General features: G+C 46.7%; 1 protein-coding gene across 1 annotated transcript in view; it reads right to left on the reverse strand.

Annotated features, from left to right (window-relative positions):
• Positions 1–3,984: 3,984 nt before the first annotated feature.
• Positions 3,985–17,016, reverse strand: part of LONP2 (lon peptidase 2, peroxisomal) — a 67,895-nt gene continuing 54,863 nt past the window's right edge. Inside the window, exons 15-17 of the mRNA XM_083163736.1 lie at positions 11,614–11,821; positions 8,098–8,288; positions 3,985–4,228 (exon numbers count right to left, since the gene is read on the reverse strand). Of these exons, the coding sequence (XP_083019862.1) occupies positions 4,007–4,228; positions 8,098–8,288; positions 11,614–11,821 (621 nt within the window). The 3' untranslated portion in view covers positions 3,985–4,006. The remainder of the gene's footprint in view (positions 4,229–8,097; positions 8,289–11,613; positions 11,822–17,016) is intronic.

The following is a 17,016-nucleotide window of genomic DNA, read 5'->3' on the forward strand; positions in this document are numbered from 1 at the left end:
GTTTAAACAGAGGTTCTGAAAGATTTTGGTGCAGAAGGGTGTGTTTTGATGTGCAAAACTTCTCCGATGTTTGACAAATAAGAACGGGAACCAGATATTGTTGATGAGTAGTCTCAAAATGAGATGTTCTCCATCTTTTTATAATTGTCATTAAAATAATACTTGTCAAAATACTTTCTCTGCTGTAATTTGTGCTGCTGTTTGTGGTTCGTACACATTCCTTGTGACTGAGTAAAGTGGACTGGTTAGAGGCTAGTATGCCACCATAAGTTACCCATATGCCCAGCTCTGTAAGTGTTGGTAAATCAGTTACCTGACTTTCATATTGTTTGAACCCATAAGGAAGTGCAGGATTGTTACATTGTTTTGTTGTCACACTGTTGTGTACTCCTACAATGGCCTTGTCCTGTCAGATGTAATACACTGCGACAAGTTATCAGCTGCTCAGGGCAAATGCATTGATGGTGCCAATAAGCACAATGTTCTGTCTGTCGTCTGCCACCCCATATTTACATTCGCCCCCTGTGCTGTGGCAAAGCAGGACTTCATGTGCCCTATGTGCGCTCAGCAATACAATACCAGACAGCGAGACAAACCAAACTGCTGTCCGCCACAAGTGGCCCTTTGCCCATTCTCCCATCTAAACAAATACCTCATTTAGCAGCAGTGGAATGTGCATTGGGTGTTACAGAACAATTCTCAGCAACAATGGTGGCACTTCATCTGCGCAGGTGGTGTGGGGCTTTGTGAGAGCTGTAGTATTCCTGCCGATACATAGGATGAGAATACTCGCTCACTAGTAGTATGGCAGTCAGTGAGCTCTGCGTACATACAATCCATAACCCCGTCAGGTCTCCTCTCCCAATGGTTTTTTTTAATTTCTGCATAATTTATAATAATCCTGTTTATTTGGACGTTGTGTTCCACCGATAACAGTACATGTGGCCTGCTGCAGAATGGCGATCTTCCATTGTAGGCTGTTATCAGGTACTGCATGCTATCCTGGCTACCTCGTTAGTGTTACAGCTTCATCAATGTGGATGAGGTCATTTCTTGGTCAGAGCAGCTTGTCTGCATGATATGTAACCGGCCTGTGTGAAGGGGATACACAGGTGTTCTTGCTAATGGTGGTAGTTCTGCAGTCACATGTGACCTATTCCCCAGCGTACATTGTGATTTGTTACTGGTGTGTTACACACCGTGGAGATATGACCGGACAGGCTACACTTTTGTTTCCCGGACCATGTGTGGCCATTTGTGACTTGTAGAACAGGCTTTTATGTGTTTTTGAAGGGCTTTGCTAAGCTTTGGAGAGAAAGTACCAGCTAATGCTAACTGCCATGTTAAAGGCTGGAAAAATAAAATAAAAAAAGAGATGAGCTGGTTGGTACTTTATCACCATTCATTTTATCTCTCATCCAAGTTGACATAGACCCCAATCGTATTTACTGTGGCGGGTGAGCTGCTGTTGCAGCAGTGTGTAAATGCTTGCTTGTGGTCCCTTCCACATCCTTGCTCACAACACTGAGTCAGCAGTACCATAAGTGCGGCACTCACACCGTGCACTTCATCTCAGGCAATTGGATTTACCATTAGAATGGGCGCCTGGAGTGATATTGTTTTTCCTAGCTCTGCTGCTTGAGTAGTCCTTCTAGAAGTGATAGCTGGGGCTGAGATGGAGGTAAGCACTGGGTCATTGCTTTCTCAGGTACTTACAAATCAATTAGCGGGTTTTCTTTACTCACCTGAGCTCAAGCAGGTGCTTCTTCTCGTTTGCTTGAAGAACAATGCTGGTGACCTTATGACCAAATGCAGGCCTAACAACCTGTGGTTCTCCAGCTGCTGTGAAATTACATATCCCAGCATGCCCTGCCACAGCTTTAGCATTCCTTAACACAGCAGAGGGGAACCTCTGGCCCGTGGGCAGTATACGGCCCCCGCAGCCGGTCTTTGTGGCACGCCTACATGCCCGTGCAGCAAGTAAAGTACAGGGGGAATCTCGCGAGAGCTACAGAGACCGGTGACTCGTAAACTGCGGCAGCCGCTGGAGCGTGTGACGGCTGCTGCAGGACAATTTTTCCTATATATTTTTTTTTTATTTTTTTAAATGGCCCTTGAGGCATTATGCCTCAATGCAAATGGCCCTTGGACCCCAAAAGGTTCCCCACCCCTGCCTTAACAGAAACTGTGGCAGGGAATGCTGGCACTTAGTTTCACAACATATGGAGAGCCACAGGTTGGCCAATCGGGATGCAGTCAGTTTGCCGGCGGTCGGAATCCCGACACTGGAATCCCGACCGCCGAAATCCCGAAACTTTCTCCCTCCGTGGGTGTCCACGACACCCATAGAGGGAGAATAAAATAGTGTGCCGAGCGTAGCGAGGCACCGAGCCCGCAAGGGGGGGGGGGCGCTCCACGTCCCCCCCATGTTGGGATTTCGGCGGTCGGGATTCTGAACGCCGGGATCCCGACCGCCGGCATTTCGTATCGGATCCGGCCAATCATTACCTAAGAGATAAAGTGCATTTTTAAACTGAATTAATCTGGCATTGCAGCATGGCCACCGTAACGCATTCTGTAATCTGTCCTGTTTTAGACCAACTCACAATGATTGGGTAGAAGTGAAATAAAGCTGAGCTCCCAAAGACAGGTTTGTGCAGCTAATGAAACCATATTTAATGTCCCCATGTTACTGACTGTTCTCTGGTTCCGTGCAGTGTTGCTGTTGGTGTATGAGCTGGGGCTCTGGGATGTATATATTGGTGGTGATGAACAGGAGACATTGCATTCTGTTGACCGTTGCACGCTAGAAAGTGGTTACATTGATCAGTCAACACTTGAACCTAGACATGAGCAATCTGCTTTTCCAGCCTTAGCACTGCCCAGTCTACAGCTCACTCATTCCCAAGGTCAGCGGTGTATTCAGCACTACAGGGAATATGCTGCTGGTTACAGGAGTGGATGAGAACACTAATGCAATGGTCTGTTAAGGTGCCCACACACTAGAACAATTTTTTTGCTTATTTCCGATATATCGTCAGATGTTTTACCAATCGACCGATGTCTGTCCGATGCGTGCTCCCGTGGAGATTTTGATAAATCTTCTGATCTTAAATGCTGCACGAAAGATCAGAAGATTTAACAGAAGATCCATAGGAACCCATACGGGATCTTAAGATGTGCGCTTGCCTGAAATATTTTGTCCAGGACAGACAAAAGATTTGAAGGCTAATTTATGTGCACATCTTATGATCGCAGATCTTTCTAGTGTGTGGACACCTTTACAGAATGTGGGGGAACTGTCGCATATTGCCATGATGCCTGCCAGGTGTTCATAGCAGCTGGTTAGGGTAGTATACGCATGGCAAGGGGCGGGCGATGCACGGCTACAGAATGTCGTCTTGCGTTTATATCAGATGTTTATTTCCCCAGAGCACCTGACATCTATATACAACTTCTACATTATTTTCCTCAAATGTGAATTTTTAATTGTTAGTACACAAACTGCATCTTTTTTTCAAATTTGTTAATTGTTTATTTCAAATCATTATGCAATTAGTATATTAAGACCTCTGCATTAATGAGGGATAATATGCACAAATTGGATTTGCTCTATAATGGCAGTAAATACTTCTTACATTTGCCTAGATTACATGGTTGATGGTGCTTTTCCTATATCTGTGTCATTGGCTGAGTGTACATAGGGGTGTTGTATGAGGGGGACCCTGTTTGGGAGAATGTTGGTATCATATACCTTTTTTGTTCTGCATTAGAAGAAATAGCACATTTTATGCATTAATAATAAATCATGAGAACTTTAAGGCCAAGAACGAATAGAAATTTCATGGACCATAGAAAGAAAAACCTCCAGAAGATAACAAAGGGTATTCCTGGATGTGTCTGCTGAAAATATATCCTATGACCGCATGTTTTACTAACTTCAAAACTATATAAGGTGCAAGAAAGTGAAGACTGAGTCCAATGCATTGTGGGTGTTCCATGGAAATCATAGTTTACTGTTCAGGAGTTCCTGTTCGCTCTTCAGGAAAAAGCCTCCATCAAACGCGGCATTCAGGACATCATCCAGAGATCCGGCTAAAATAAAATCCAGCTCTTGTCTCACGTTGAGAGGGATCTCTTCTAGGTCCTTCCCATTCCTCTGTGGGATGATTACTCGTTTCAGGCCCGCTCTGTGAGCCGCTAACACCTTGTCTTTAATGCCGCCAACCTAAGAGAAATTAAATTAATTAAAGAAAATAAACCAGAATGGTATTATACCCAATCTCTATGCCAAAGGATGGGCACATACTAGTTGATTTAGCTATCGTCAAATCAGGCAACGTGTTCTCCATGCACACTGCACCGAATTGAGCGGTCAATCATTGCTGGCTTCTGTTGTGGGTGTACGATCGATTGGCAAATTGTCTGTACACACAGCATGATGCGCTGATATATATCAGATGTGACTGATGTTGTTTAGACCGATGTTGTTTAGACCTATCTCTTGTGTGTACCCAGCATAAAGCACACAAACATAACAGCCACCTAGACAAATTGTTAAATCCATTTGAACAATTCTTTGTGTCTGTTTTTCCACCAGTGTCTTGGAGCAAATGGTTTTGTTATTTGCTCCTGTGTGTATTACAGATTCCTGTTCCCACCAGACATAAATCCTTAGGTATATACCCAGCTTAACAGTCCAGTATGACCGATATCTGTGCTTCAGCACAGATGACTTTATGCAATATGTCTGAACTACTCAAGCCACAGACACACGGGTTGAGCATTTGATTAACTGTAAAGTGATCAGCCTGTGTGTACCATAGTTCAGACCTATTGTAATCTTCCTAGCACGTGACCAGGAGTAGTGTGTATGCTAATATACCCAATCCCACCTGTATGTATATGCTAATGTGTACCCATACACTAGTCTGACCGGTCCTAAGGACAAGTTGGACCAGCTTGCCCTTGAGCGCTCCCTGGGAGGCTGTTTAAGACTTTGCACCTGCGATGTGCTGCTAATGGGGCTGACCCAACAGATCGAAGCTGCAGCAGTTTCAATGTGTAGGTTCCATCCCCATGCGCACAGGATCCCACATCAGGCCGGATGAGGTGTCAAACACACCCGATTTGGGCAGATTTCTCGGCCGGATCCATCTAGATCTGGCAAAATCATCCCAAATCAGACAAGTGTATGGATTCCTTTAGAGTGCATGGGTCTTCAAACTGTGGCCCTCCAGATGTTGTTAAACTACATGTTCCAACATGCATTGCCATATTTTTTCCTATAAGAGCATGCCAAAACTGTCAGGGCATGTAGTTCCACAACATCTGGAGGGCCGCAGTTTGAGGACCCATGCTTTAGACAGTTTGATTATAGCATCTGTGCACAAACATGGATATCCTTAAATCTGGCACTGGTGTAGTTGCAGGACTGCCGATTGCAGGATTTGTTGGCTTTACAACAGTCATACGTCACAAGGATTTATAACCATTGGCTGTGTTGACAAAATTTGCCTTTGCTATTATGTATAAATAAAACCTCTCTAATGTAACAATGATACCATTCTCCATCACACAGCCAGAACAAACATTGTGACCAATCACAGGCCAGCCTGACCCCGATCATCTGCTGTATCCAACTGCACAGAATGACCTTTCCCATGGCATAGAAGAATCAGCCTCCGTGTGCCCATTTCCAATGGGATTCTAGTATAGTACGTTCTCTGTTACCCCAAGTATACGCACGTAATACATTGGGTGCAGCACTGGGCATGTGTGCGGAGTACAGTGACACTCTCATGGGGCAGAACACTGAGAAATCCACACAGGTCTGACCCCACAAATAATATAGCATCTGTATTCCCACAGTTAGGGCAAAACACAATGGGTCGACACATGACATAACATTCCTAAGGTTAGAAAGTTGACGCAAGCATTAGGTCGACAGTGGCTAGGGCCAAAATTTGACCTGAGGTTTTCAGTTTTTGCCTTGAATGTCGACATGGACACTATCAAAGTACACTGCTGCCCTTGCCATGCTTTGGGCACAATTTTCTATTCTCCATGTCCTAGTAGAGGGTAGGGCATGAAAAACCGCCCGTCAGGGAGAATAAAACATCTGAGCAAATCAACCTTCCAACCATGTCGATCTATTTTATGTGTTGACCCAATGCATGTCGACCATATACCCTTCCCACACTGCAGTCACCCTGCAAGGATGTGTTTTTTCCACCATTACATGGTGCATTTCCCCTTTTTCATGCTTTACAATTCAATCTACTGGATGTCTATGTAGACACTGCCGACACTGATCCATAACCAAGAGTAAAGCTGGCCATACATCAGAAAGATCGATCTTGAGATCGATTGTGCTCATGATTGTGTACAATTTCCCTTGAAATCCCCGGCAGTCCTTGGTGGTTTTTGGACACACAATCTACACACAATCCATCTTACAATCAGTCAGTCATACAATCCATCTGCTGTATGATTGTGTACACAAGATGTGCACACAATCTGCATACAATCCATCTTACAATCAATTGAGATTGTATGATTGGGTACAATATCTTTCTGATGTATGGCCACCTTAAGTATAATGCATGCAGCCTATTACAGAACAGCCTGGAGCCATCTAATGTCTATGGAATTCTTAGTCTTAAGGCCCCCATACATTAGGCCGACTTGTCCTAAGGACAGGTCAGACCCAATTCCCCTCTGAGCCGCCTGGCAGCTCCCCAGGAGGCCACATACAATTTAGGACTTGATGTGCCAATTTTTACGTGTGATCAATAAGATCAGTGCTGGGGCGGGTGGCGCTGGACAGTGGATCTGGCTATTACATCTTTAAAATAATGTTTCAAATGACTCTCCGGCTTTTGATTGGCTGAGATAGAATGCTCTATCTCAGCCAATCCTTAGCCAGGCAGTCATTTGACATGTTATTTTAAAGTTGTAATTGCTGCTGCTGCCCGCCCGCTACGGCGCTGGACAGTGGACACTGATGATCAGGTCACCGCCGCCCGCCTAAGCACTGATCTGATTATCACTGCCCGCCCGCTGCAGTGCACACAGTGACAGAAAGCTGATGATCACCACCGCGGCTGGACTTCTTCCTCACAGCCCCCCTCGGCCACTCATTTGAGAGCCGTTGCTGCAGGAAGTTGGACGTGATCGTACATGGTGCACGTCCGACCTCCTGATCCGGTCCGATGCGCACAGGACCGCGCATCGGATCAAATGTCAAACACATGCTATTTTGGACCGATTTCACGTGATTTATCGGCCCAAGTGCTCAAATCGTGTGGAATCGGTCCAAAATCGCATAGTGTTTGGGGGCTTTAAGCTGGCCATACATCTACAGATCGATTGTCAGATTGGCACAAAATCCTGGTAATGGATGAGAGCCAATGGATGAGACAGTTGACCATTTGCTTTGAAATGCTGGAAAACTGCCAAAAGCTGTCATTCATGTTACCAGGTTTTTGCTCCAATCTGACAATCGATCTGTAGGTGTATGGGGCCCATTAGCTGACAATATCCACCCGGACCTCAAGGAGGAAAAAAACAGTGAGGATCCCTTTCTATCTGTGGGCCTTATTCTAGTTTTCGTATGCGCAGCAGCATTTCTGCACATGTGTATAAGCTGGGTGCGCGCAAGCTCTGCGAAAAGTCTGATCGCTGAGTGCATGCTCCCAGCCTCGCAAGCAGGGGGTAGAGAGGGATCCGGCCTGTCCATTAGCATTTGTGAACACCCAGCGTTTCATGGGCATTCACATATGCTAATGTGTCCGTGATGCACGTGTGGGGGACGGACAGCTGACATAACCGGATATCTTCTGCCCGCCCAATTCTACACGCATATGTACAGCGACCATGGAATGGGGGAGGTTCCCACTTGATGTTCATGTAAAACATCTGCTCGCAAACGAACCTGCTTGCGAATCGGTGGCGCCGGCTAACCATTCGCAAGGCAGGGTTACAGTGACTCGCAAGGATGCAAATTCACATCCGAGTGAGTCAACCAGAATAAGGCCCTATATCTAGATTGTCTTAGTGCTGCAACATTAACCCCATCCCTGCCGCGCTACTTACAGGTAGGACAAGGCCCCTCAGAGTGATCTCTCCGGTCATGGCTATGTCAGAACTCACGAGTCTGCCGCTGAAGAGTGAGGCGAGACAGGTTACTATGGCAACGCCCGCAGACGGCCCATCCTTTGTGACTGCCCCAGCCGGGAAGTGCAGATGGATGTCGGTGTTGTCAAGGAGATCAAAGCTGCCAGACGCTGAGAGAGAGAGAGAGAGAGAGAGAGAGAGATGGGTTGTACGGCGTGCTGCCATATTACACCATGTGTAATACATTCACAAATTGCTGACTTCTTGCGTTATAGGGATATATACTGCATTATGTTACACCTGGGTAAATGCATCTGCGCCTCAGAACACGATAGTTCCCGGCCCTGTGCGTTCTTGCTCTTAGCTTTGTGAACAACTAATATACAGAGGGTATGGGTCATAGGGTCAACACTATGAAGGTCGACCACTAAATGTCAACAGGTCGACACATGATATAGGATGACATGGCTAAGGTTGACAGGGTCGGAAGGTCTACACAAGCATTAAGTTGACAGTCAACATGAGGGTTTTTTTTGTCCTGAATTTCGACGTATGTCGACACGGACAGTGTACCCGTTCCCCTCGCTGCGCTCTGCACACTATTATATTCTCCCTCCGCACCCTCGTGGATGGTAAGAAATACCTCCTGTCATCATGTCGGTTCACAAAAATAAAACATGAAAAATAGGTCAACAATTTGACTGTCGACCTAGTGTTTATGTTGACCTATTTCATAGGTCGACCTTCATAGTGTCGATCTAGTTAACGTATCACTGTACAGAAATATGATTTCACAAGTTTTTTAATTGTAGCAAACCCATGTGTACCGCAGTGGATGTGATGTGATCGTCGGTTCTACCACCGGTCCCCTCTCCCCATGTACCGCAGTAGATGTGATGTGATCGTTGGTTCTACCACCGGCCCCCTCTCCCCATGTACCGCAGTAGATGTGATGCAATGGTTGGTTCTATTACCGGTCCCCTCTCCCCATGTACCGCAGTGGATGTGATGTGATCGTCGGTTCTACCACCGGTCCCCTCTCCCCATGTACCGCAGTGCATGTGATGCGATCATTGGTTCTACCACCGGCCCCCTCTCCCCATGTACCGCAGTGGATGTGATATGATCGTTGGTTCTACCACCGGCCCCTCTCCCCATGTACCGCAGTGGATGTGATATGATCATTGGTTCTACCACCGGTCCCCTCTCCCCATGTACCGCAGTGGCTGTGATATGATCGTTGGTTCCACCACCGATCCCCTCTCCCCATGTACCGCAGTGGATGTGATATGATCGTTGGTTCCACCACCGATCCCCTCTCCCCATGTACCGCAGTGCATGTGATGCGATCATTGGTTCTACCACCGGCCCCCTCTCCCCATGTACCGCAGTGCATGTGATATGATCGTTGGTTCTACCACCGGTCCCCTCTCCCCATGTACCGCAGTGCATGTGATGCGATCATTGGTTCTACCACCGGCCCCCTCTCCCCATGTACCGCAGTGCATGTGATATGATCGTTGGTTCTACCACCGATCCCCTCTCCCCATGTACCGCAGTGGCTGTGATGTGATCGTCGGTTCTACCACCGGTCCCCTCTCCCCATGTACCGCAGTGCATGTGATGCGATCATTGGTTCTACCACCGGCCCCCTCTCCCCATGTACCGCAGTGGATGTGATATGATCGTTGGTTCTACCACCGGCCCCTCTCCCCATGTACCGCAGTGGATGTGATATGATCATTGGTTCTACCACCGGTCCCCTCTCCCCATGTACCGCAGTGGCTGTGATATGATCGTTGGTTCCACCACCGATCCCCTCTCCCCATGTACCGCAGTGGATGTGATATGATCGTTGGTTCCACCACCGATCCCCTCTCCCCATGTACCGCAGTGCATGTGATGCGATCATTGGTTCTACCACCGGCCCCCTCTCCCCATGTACCGCAGTGCATGTGATATGATCGTTGGTTCTACCACCGGTCCCCTCTCCCCATGTACCGCAGTGCATGTGATGCGATCATTGGTTCTACCACCGGCCCCCTCTCCCCATGTACCGCAGTGCATGTGATATGATCGTTGGTTCTACCACCGATCCCCTCTCCCCATGTACCGCAGTGGCTGTGATGTGATCGTTGGTTCTACCACCGGTCCCCTCTCCCCATGTACCGCAGTGGATGTGATATGATCGTTGGTTCTACCACCGGCCCCTCTCCCCATGTACCGCAGTGGATGTGATGCGATCATTGGTTCTACCACCGGCCCCCTCTCCCCATGTACCGCAGTGGATGTGATATGATCGTTGGTTCTACCACCGGCCCCTCTCCCCATGTACCGCAGTGCATGTGATATGATCGTTGGTTCCACCACCGATCCCCTCTCCCCATGTACCGCAGTGCATGTGATATGATCGTTGGTTCTACCACCGATCCCCTCTCCCCATGTACCGCAGTGGATGTGATATGATCGTTGGTTCCACCACCGATCCCCTCTCCCCATGTACCGCAGTGCATGTGATGCGATCATTGGTTCTACCACCGGCCCTGTCTCCCCATGTACCGCAGTGCATGTGATATGATCGTTGGTTCTACCACCGGTCCCCTCTCCCCATGTACCGCAGTGCATGTGATGCGATCATTGGTTCTACCACCGGCCCCCTCTCCCCATGTACCGCAGTGCATGTGATATGATCGTTGGTTCTACCACCGATCCCCTCTCCCCATGTACCGCAGTGGCTGTGATGTGATCGTTGGTTCTACCACCGGTCCCCTCTCCCCATGTACCGCAGTGGATGTGATATGATCGTTGGTTCCACCACCGATCCCCTCTCCCCATGTACCGCAGTGGATGTGATGTGATCGTTGGTTCCACCACCGATCCCCTCTCCCCATGTACCGCAGTGCATGTGATATGATCGTTGGTTCTACCACCGATCCCCTCTCCCCATGTACCGCAGTGGCTGTGATGTGATCGTTGGTTCTACCACCGGTCCCCTCTCCCCATGTACCGCAGTGGATGTGATGCGATCATTGGTTCTACCACCGGTCCCCTCTCCCCATGTACCGCAGTGGATGTGATATGATCATTGGTTCTACCACCGGTCCCCTCTCCCCATGTACCGCAGTGGATGTGATGCGATCAGTGTTCTACCCCCGGTCCCCTCTCCCCATGTACCACAGTAGATGTGATGCAATGTTTGGTTCTACCACCGGCCCCCTCTCCCCATGTACCACAGTAGATGTGATACAATGTTTGGTTCTACCCCCGGTCCCCTCTCCCCATGTACCACAGTAGATGTGATGCAATGGTTGGTTCTACCACCGGTCCCCTCTCCCCATGTACCGCAGTGGATGTGATGTGATCATTGGTTCTACCACCGGTCCCCTCTCCCCATGTACCGCAGTAGATGTGATGCAATGGTTGGTTCTACCACCGGTCCCCTCTCCCCATGTACCGCAGTAGATGTGATGTGATCATTGGTTCTACCACAGGTACCGTTTGTTAGCTGATACTTCTTAGCGTTGCTGCGCAGCCAGCTGATCGCCAAGTGCGCCGACTCCTTCATGACATCTCCCAGTTGTCCGGTCAGGGTGAGCTGGCCTTCCCCCTCCATGCGACTGGCTTCCACAAACATGATCTCCCCTCCCAGTGGTGACCAGGCCAAACCGATGGCCACGCCAGGCTGGTTCAGACGCTCGAATACCTGCGAAGTAAATAATGCAACACGTTTCCAATATACTAAGGGATAAGGACAATATGTCAGCCTGTAACATGCAGAGTCTATGTCTCATTATATATATATATACAAATGTGTAAGCTGGGTCTGCTGTCTCCTAGTACTAATAATGACAGCGTAAGCGGTGCCTGAGACTAATGTTCTCAGTCCCTCCCTGTGCCCTGTGTCTGCAGTTGGCGCAAGGCCCCGTCAGCTTATTTCCCATCATGCTACATCCTGTTGGGCAGACTGTTCTGTGCAGCACAATGATGAACAGAAACCTATACATACAGTGTGATACAGGAATACACAGCATGCCACAAGTGCTAGTATCTGGCATGGTTGGTGTAATGGTTAGCATTGCTGCCTAGCGGCCCTGAGCTCATGAGTTCATTGTGTTTTTTCTCACAATCCAAAATTCTGACAAAATCACATAACGAGAGTGAGAACCATGTATGGTCTGTGGGCGTATGCGCTTGGCTACAGGCCACACTATTATTACCAATTATTTATATAGCGCACACATATTCCGCAGCGCTGTACAGAGAATAGTTGAACACTCACATCAGTCCCTGCCCCCGTGGAACCCTACCACATGTACAGGCACACACATACACACTAGGGTTCATTTTACTGGGAACCAATTAGCCTACCAGTACATTTTTGGATTGTGGGAGGAAACCCACGCAAGCACAGGGAGAATATACAAACTCCACACAGTTAGGGCCATGGTGGGTAGTAAACCCATGACCTCAGCGCTGTGAGGCAGTAATGCTAACCATTACACCATCCGTGCTGCCCCACATGTATGAAATACTGCCACGTGCATCCAATGATGTTCTATAAGGGGAGGTAATATCAAGACTAACCGTGATGGCGAATAGTGCCAATAGTGTTCCAGTAACCCCACCTGATCGCATGGCCTACAGCCAGCGATCAGCGTAGCCTCTGCCCGCTCCAGTGAAATCCCGGCTTGCGAATGAATCTGCTCGCTGTACGAATGGCTGTGTGCGGCTGCACATCTGTTCACCTGAGCGAATATGTCCAAATTCTGTCGGAATGATTACTACACTGGGCATCAGTCTTAGCAGCCACCGCGTAGCCCAGGACTGATTAGGTGGCTGTGACGTCACTCACCCTCCCCTAACAGACTTTGGCATGCCCACATTTTTCTTAACACTCCCAAAAAATGGTCAGTTACCAACCCCACACGCCCACTCCCTGTCAATCACCTTGGGAACTTCCAGCGAACTGAAACATTTTCAAAACTTGATTGCGCAGTGTGGCCCATATGTATACGCAGTTCATCAATAATCGAGCACTGTAGGAATTCAAAACCCTGTGATCAGGTCCGAATCAGGCCCAGGGTTCCAACCCTGTCAGACCCTGTTTACACTGAAGCCGGGTCTGGCCTGCATGTTACTCCCAGACACTCCCTAAAAGCGAACCTCTACATGCACACAGCCAATCAGCAGCTTTTAAGCATAACATGGGTTGAGCGGTTTCCACTGCACCACTACCAGGGTTGGATTCCAGGGTCACATGACCTGGGTTATTTTTCAAGGACCCTTTTACCAAGGTTATTGCGGCAATGGAAAAGGGGCAGTCTACAGTAAGGCATACAGAACCACGAGGCCGCTGGGACGTTATGGTGCTTCAGAGAGTCTGAACTTATCTGCAGAAACCTTTTATTTCATATGCCAATTGGCCATTGTTGGATTGGGGATACGGTCGTATTGTCAACACCACTTAGGTCAACAGGTGTCAAGGTCGACGTTGGACAAGGTCGACATGGTTTTAGTTCAACACAGCGTTAGGTCGACACGGTTATGTTGGAATGTCGACATGTTTTTCTTTACTGTTTTTTGAGCCGACATGTGCCGACAGGCAGTATTTCATGCCCTGCCATCCACCAGGGCGTGGTGGGAGAATAAAATAGTGTGCCGAGTGCAGCGAGGCACCGTGCCCGAAGCATGGAGAGCATAGCGGAAAAAAATAAAATAAACGTCGACCTTACGACTTAACCCGTGTTGACCTTTTCCCATGTCAACCTTTCCACCTCTTGACCTTCACCCATGTCGACCTAGACACCTGTCGACCTAAGTGGTGTCGACAATACGATCCACACCCTTTGGATTATGATGGCCTCTATAAAATCCTCCCAGCCTATCATGACCCTTCTGCTGTATCTTAATGTTCTCTTACAGCAAGTCGGCAGCACGGACACATCAGGAGAGTCTGGATACAAAGGATGGGTTTCCCATGTAGCTTTAATCCACTTAATCATTATACCAGCGGAGTTCCCTTGTTGTTTCAGGATTTCTTTCAGGTGCACGCGTCACGTCACAAAGCCTCAAATCCCCAGGACACAGCGCACTGTCTCCACCACAAAAGGCCCGCCGCCTCCTGCCAGCCGAATCCCCTTGTCTACAGGACTCTGGTGAAATTCTCCCGCTACTTTGTTTTATACAAGATTCTGTGATTCACAAAAGGCCACAAACAGACAGAGGGCGCAGGGGCCGCCGCACAGGAAAGTGTGTTAGATTGCTTCCAATCTTCTGGCTGTGTGCGCAAAGATGGAGAAGACATCGGAGGGGACAATTCCATTTTTCGTGGGGGGACGTGGTACCTCAGACTGTGGTCCATTCTGAGCGACCATACGGTATGCAATACTTAAACGCACATGAAGAGATGCACTTAGGTCATTACGCCGCTCTAGTGGGTGGTCGATAACCAGGTGGCGGACCTAAGGAAACCAGGAAGCGATGTTTGCCACTTTCGTCATACTAGCAGAATGAGACGGAGGGGAACGCCTGTTATGCATCAAAAACTGGATGCATTGTGGCCAAGGCTGCGCGAGAAGATTTAACGGGCGGAACTGTGGCAGCGAAAGGGTTAAGTCCTAACGTGCCAGAGGTATACTCTGTATTTAATACCTGTGTGCGATTTTCTACTGCACCGGCACTGAAAATGTTAATACCTGATGCTATGAGCGCCGGGGCACGGAATTGTGTCTCGCTAGAGAAATGCTGTAAAAGTTTTATGCAAAACAAATGTGTGCCATTAAATATGTATTGTAAAACACTGCAGCCTGGCGCTGAGCACCGGGCACAGAATACATGTGTGATATATGTGTGTGCCAGAGCGTCTGGTAATGGGCGCCTGCTTAGTACTAATCAGCTCAGGTGATGCCAGTAACGAATGAAAGTCCCTGATATATGGTAACTGCCTGACTGGGACCTGGAGGAGCCAGGAGACAGCTGCCCCGGATCTGCCTGTTTGATCTAAGCTCATCCCTGTGTTCGCTACCAAAGCATCACTGATCCGTTGTAAGTGGGCTGCAGCAGTATTACCACCCATCTATACAATATATATATATATATATATATATATATATATATATATAAATAAATAAATAAATAAATATATATATATATATATATATATATATATTCAGGAATTCCTGATTTGGATCTCACCCAGCACACTTCACCTCATTAAGGTCAAAGTCTGGTCTGTCTGGGTTATTGAATATGGGTCTCAACACAAAGTGGACCTTATATACTAGTGTCGAACAACCGTTCTTTTTTCAAAGTCTGACTGTCTCTAGACTTGGAAGTTGGTCTAAAGGTCTTATGAATTAGCAACATTTCTAATTAAGAAGGTGTCTACTGTTCATATTGCCCCTGATGAAGTCACGTGTGTGACGAAATGCGTTGGGCCGCATGTGTTCTTTTGTTGACCTTGACATCTAACAACTGTGAACAAAGTACTTCATTGTATTGATCCACTGGATTATTTAATTCTGATCAAAATGTTATTAAATTTATGCTTTTAAAACTTGTTTTATTGGAGAGCGCCCTCTGAACTAATTATATATATATATATATATATATATATATATATATATATATATATATATATATATATATATATATATACATATATATTCTATAGAGATAGACAAAACGGGCGCTTCATAGTGCAGATATCTTTTAAAAGGTTTGAATTTATTTTGAACACGTAGATGAATAAAATAACGTTACCAAAGGTGGCGGCTCCAAATGCCGCACTGTAAAAGCATGTATACACAGACTTCTCGGCGTCTGGTACAGGGAGAGGTTACACTCCTCCGGACTCTTGCTGGTCTGATCGACGCTGAGCCACGCCCCTACGCGTTTCGTCACGATGACGTCGTCAGGGGGCTGGCCCAGCGTCGGTCAGACTCCTCTATATACCTGGACGGCTTCTTTCAGCCAATCCATGACACACAATTATTAACTGCTTCGAACCTGTGTCCGTCATTGCTCATGCAACCAACCAAATCTCCTGGTGTGTATCTCACGAGATTTTCATATACACAGAATATGTTCTAAAATGGCAACATTAATGTCTAAAATGGTACCGTTTTATCATAAAACATATAAATATAAAAAAGTACACATCTTTTGTACAACAATGATAGATTAAATCTATACATGAAATATAACATAAAAACTGATAATACATCAAAAAAGAGGGCACTATCCTGTTGGGATTAGATACATGTGCACAATGTGCAAGTACCAGACGCCGAGAAGTCTGTGTATACATGCTTTTACAGTGCGGCATTTGGAGCCGCCACCTTTGGTAACGTTATTTTATTCATCTACGTGTTCAAAATAAATTCAAACCTTTTAAAAGATATCTGCACTATGAAGCGCCCGTTTTGTCTATCTCTATAGAATTTGCTTACCTGCTGGATTCAGGTGCCCTGAAGGGCTTAAACGGAGCAGCCGGCTTTCTATCACCTGAGTGCAATTACCCTACCGTGGAAGAAGCGGCTTGGTTTTCCTGGGACTGATAGTTCCACAGAAGTACTTTTTATACAATTCCCTCATTTAAGACTTTGCGCACAATCTTTTTCCGTTTGATATATATATATATATATATATATATATATATATATATATATATATATATATATATATATATATATATATATATATATATATATATATATATATATATATATATATATATATATATATATGGAGAAAAAAGAAAAAACAGAGTGCGCCCCTAATGTAAAATCCACCACCAGAATATAACCAATAACCAGAGAAACAATGGTAATTCCAGCACAAATTTCACAGCTATTGATTTAATACAACATTTATTAAAAACATGTAGTTTTCATCTGT

The sequence above is a fragment of the Crinia signifera genome, chromosome 11 (genome assembly GCF_055691185.1).
Source record: "Crinia signifera chromosome 11, ASM5569118v1, whole genome shotgun sequence".
NCBI classification, from domain to species: domain Eukaryota; kingdom Metazoa; phylum Chordata; class Amphibia; order Anura; family Myobatrachidae; genus Crinia; species Crinia signifera.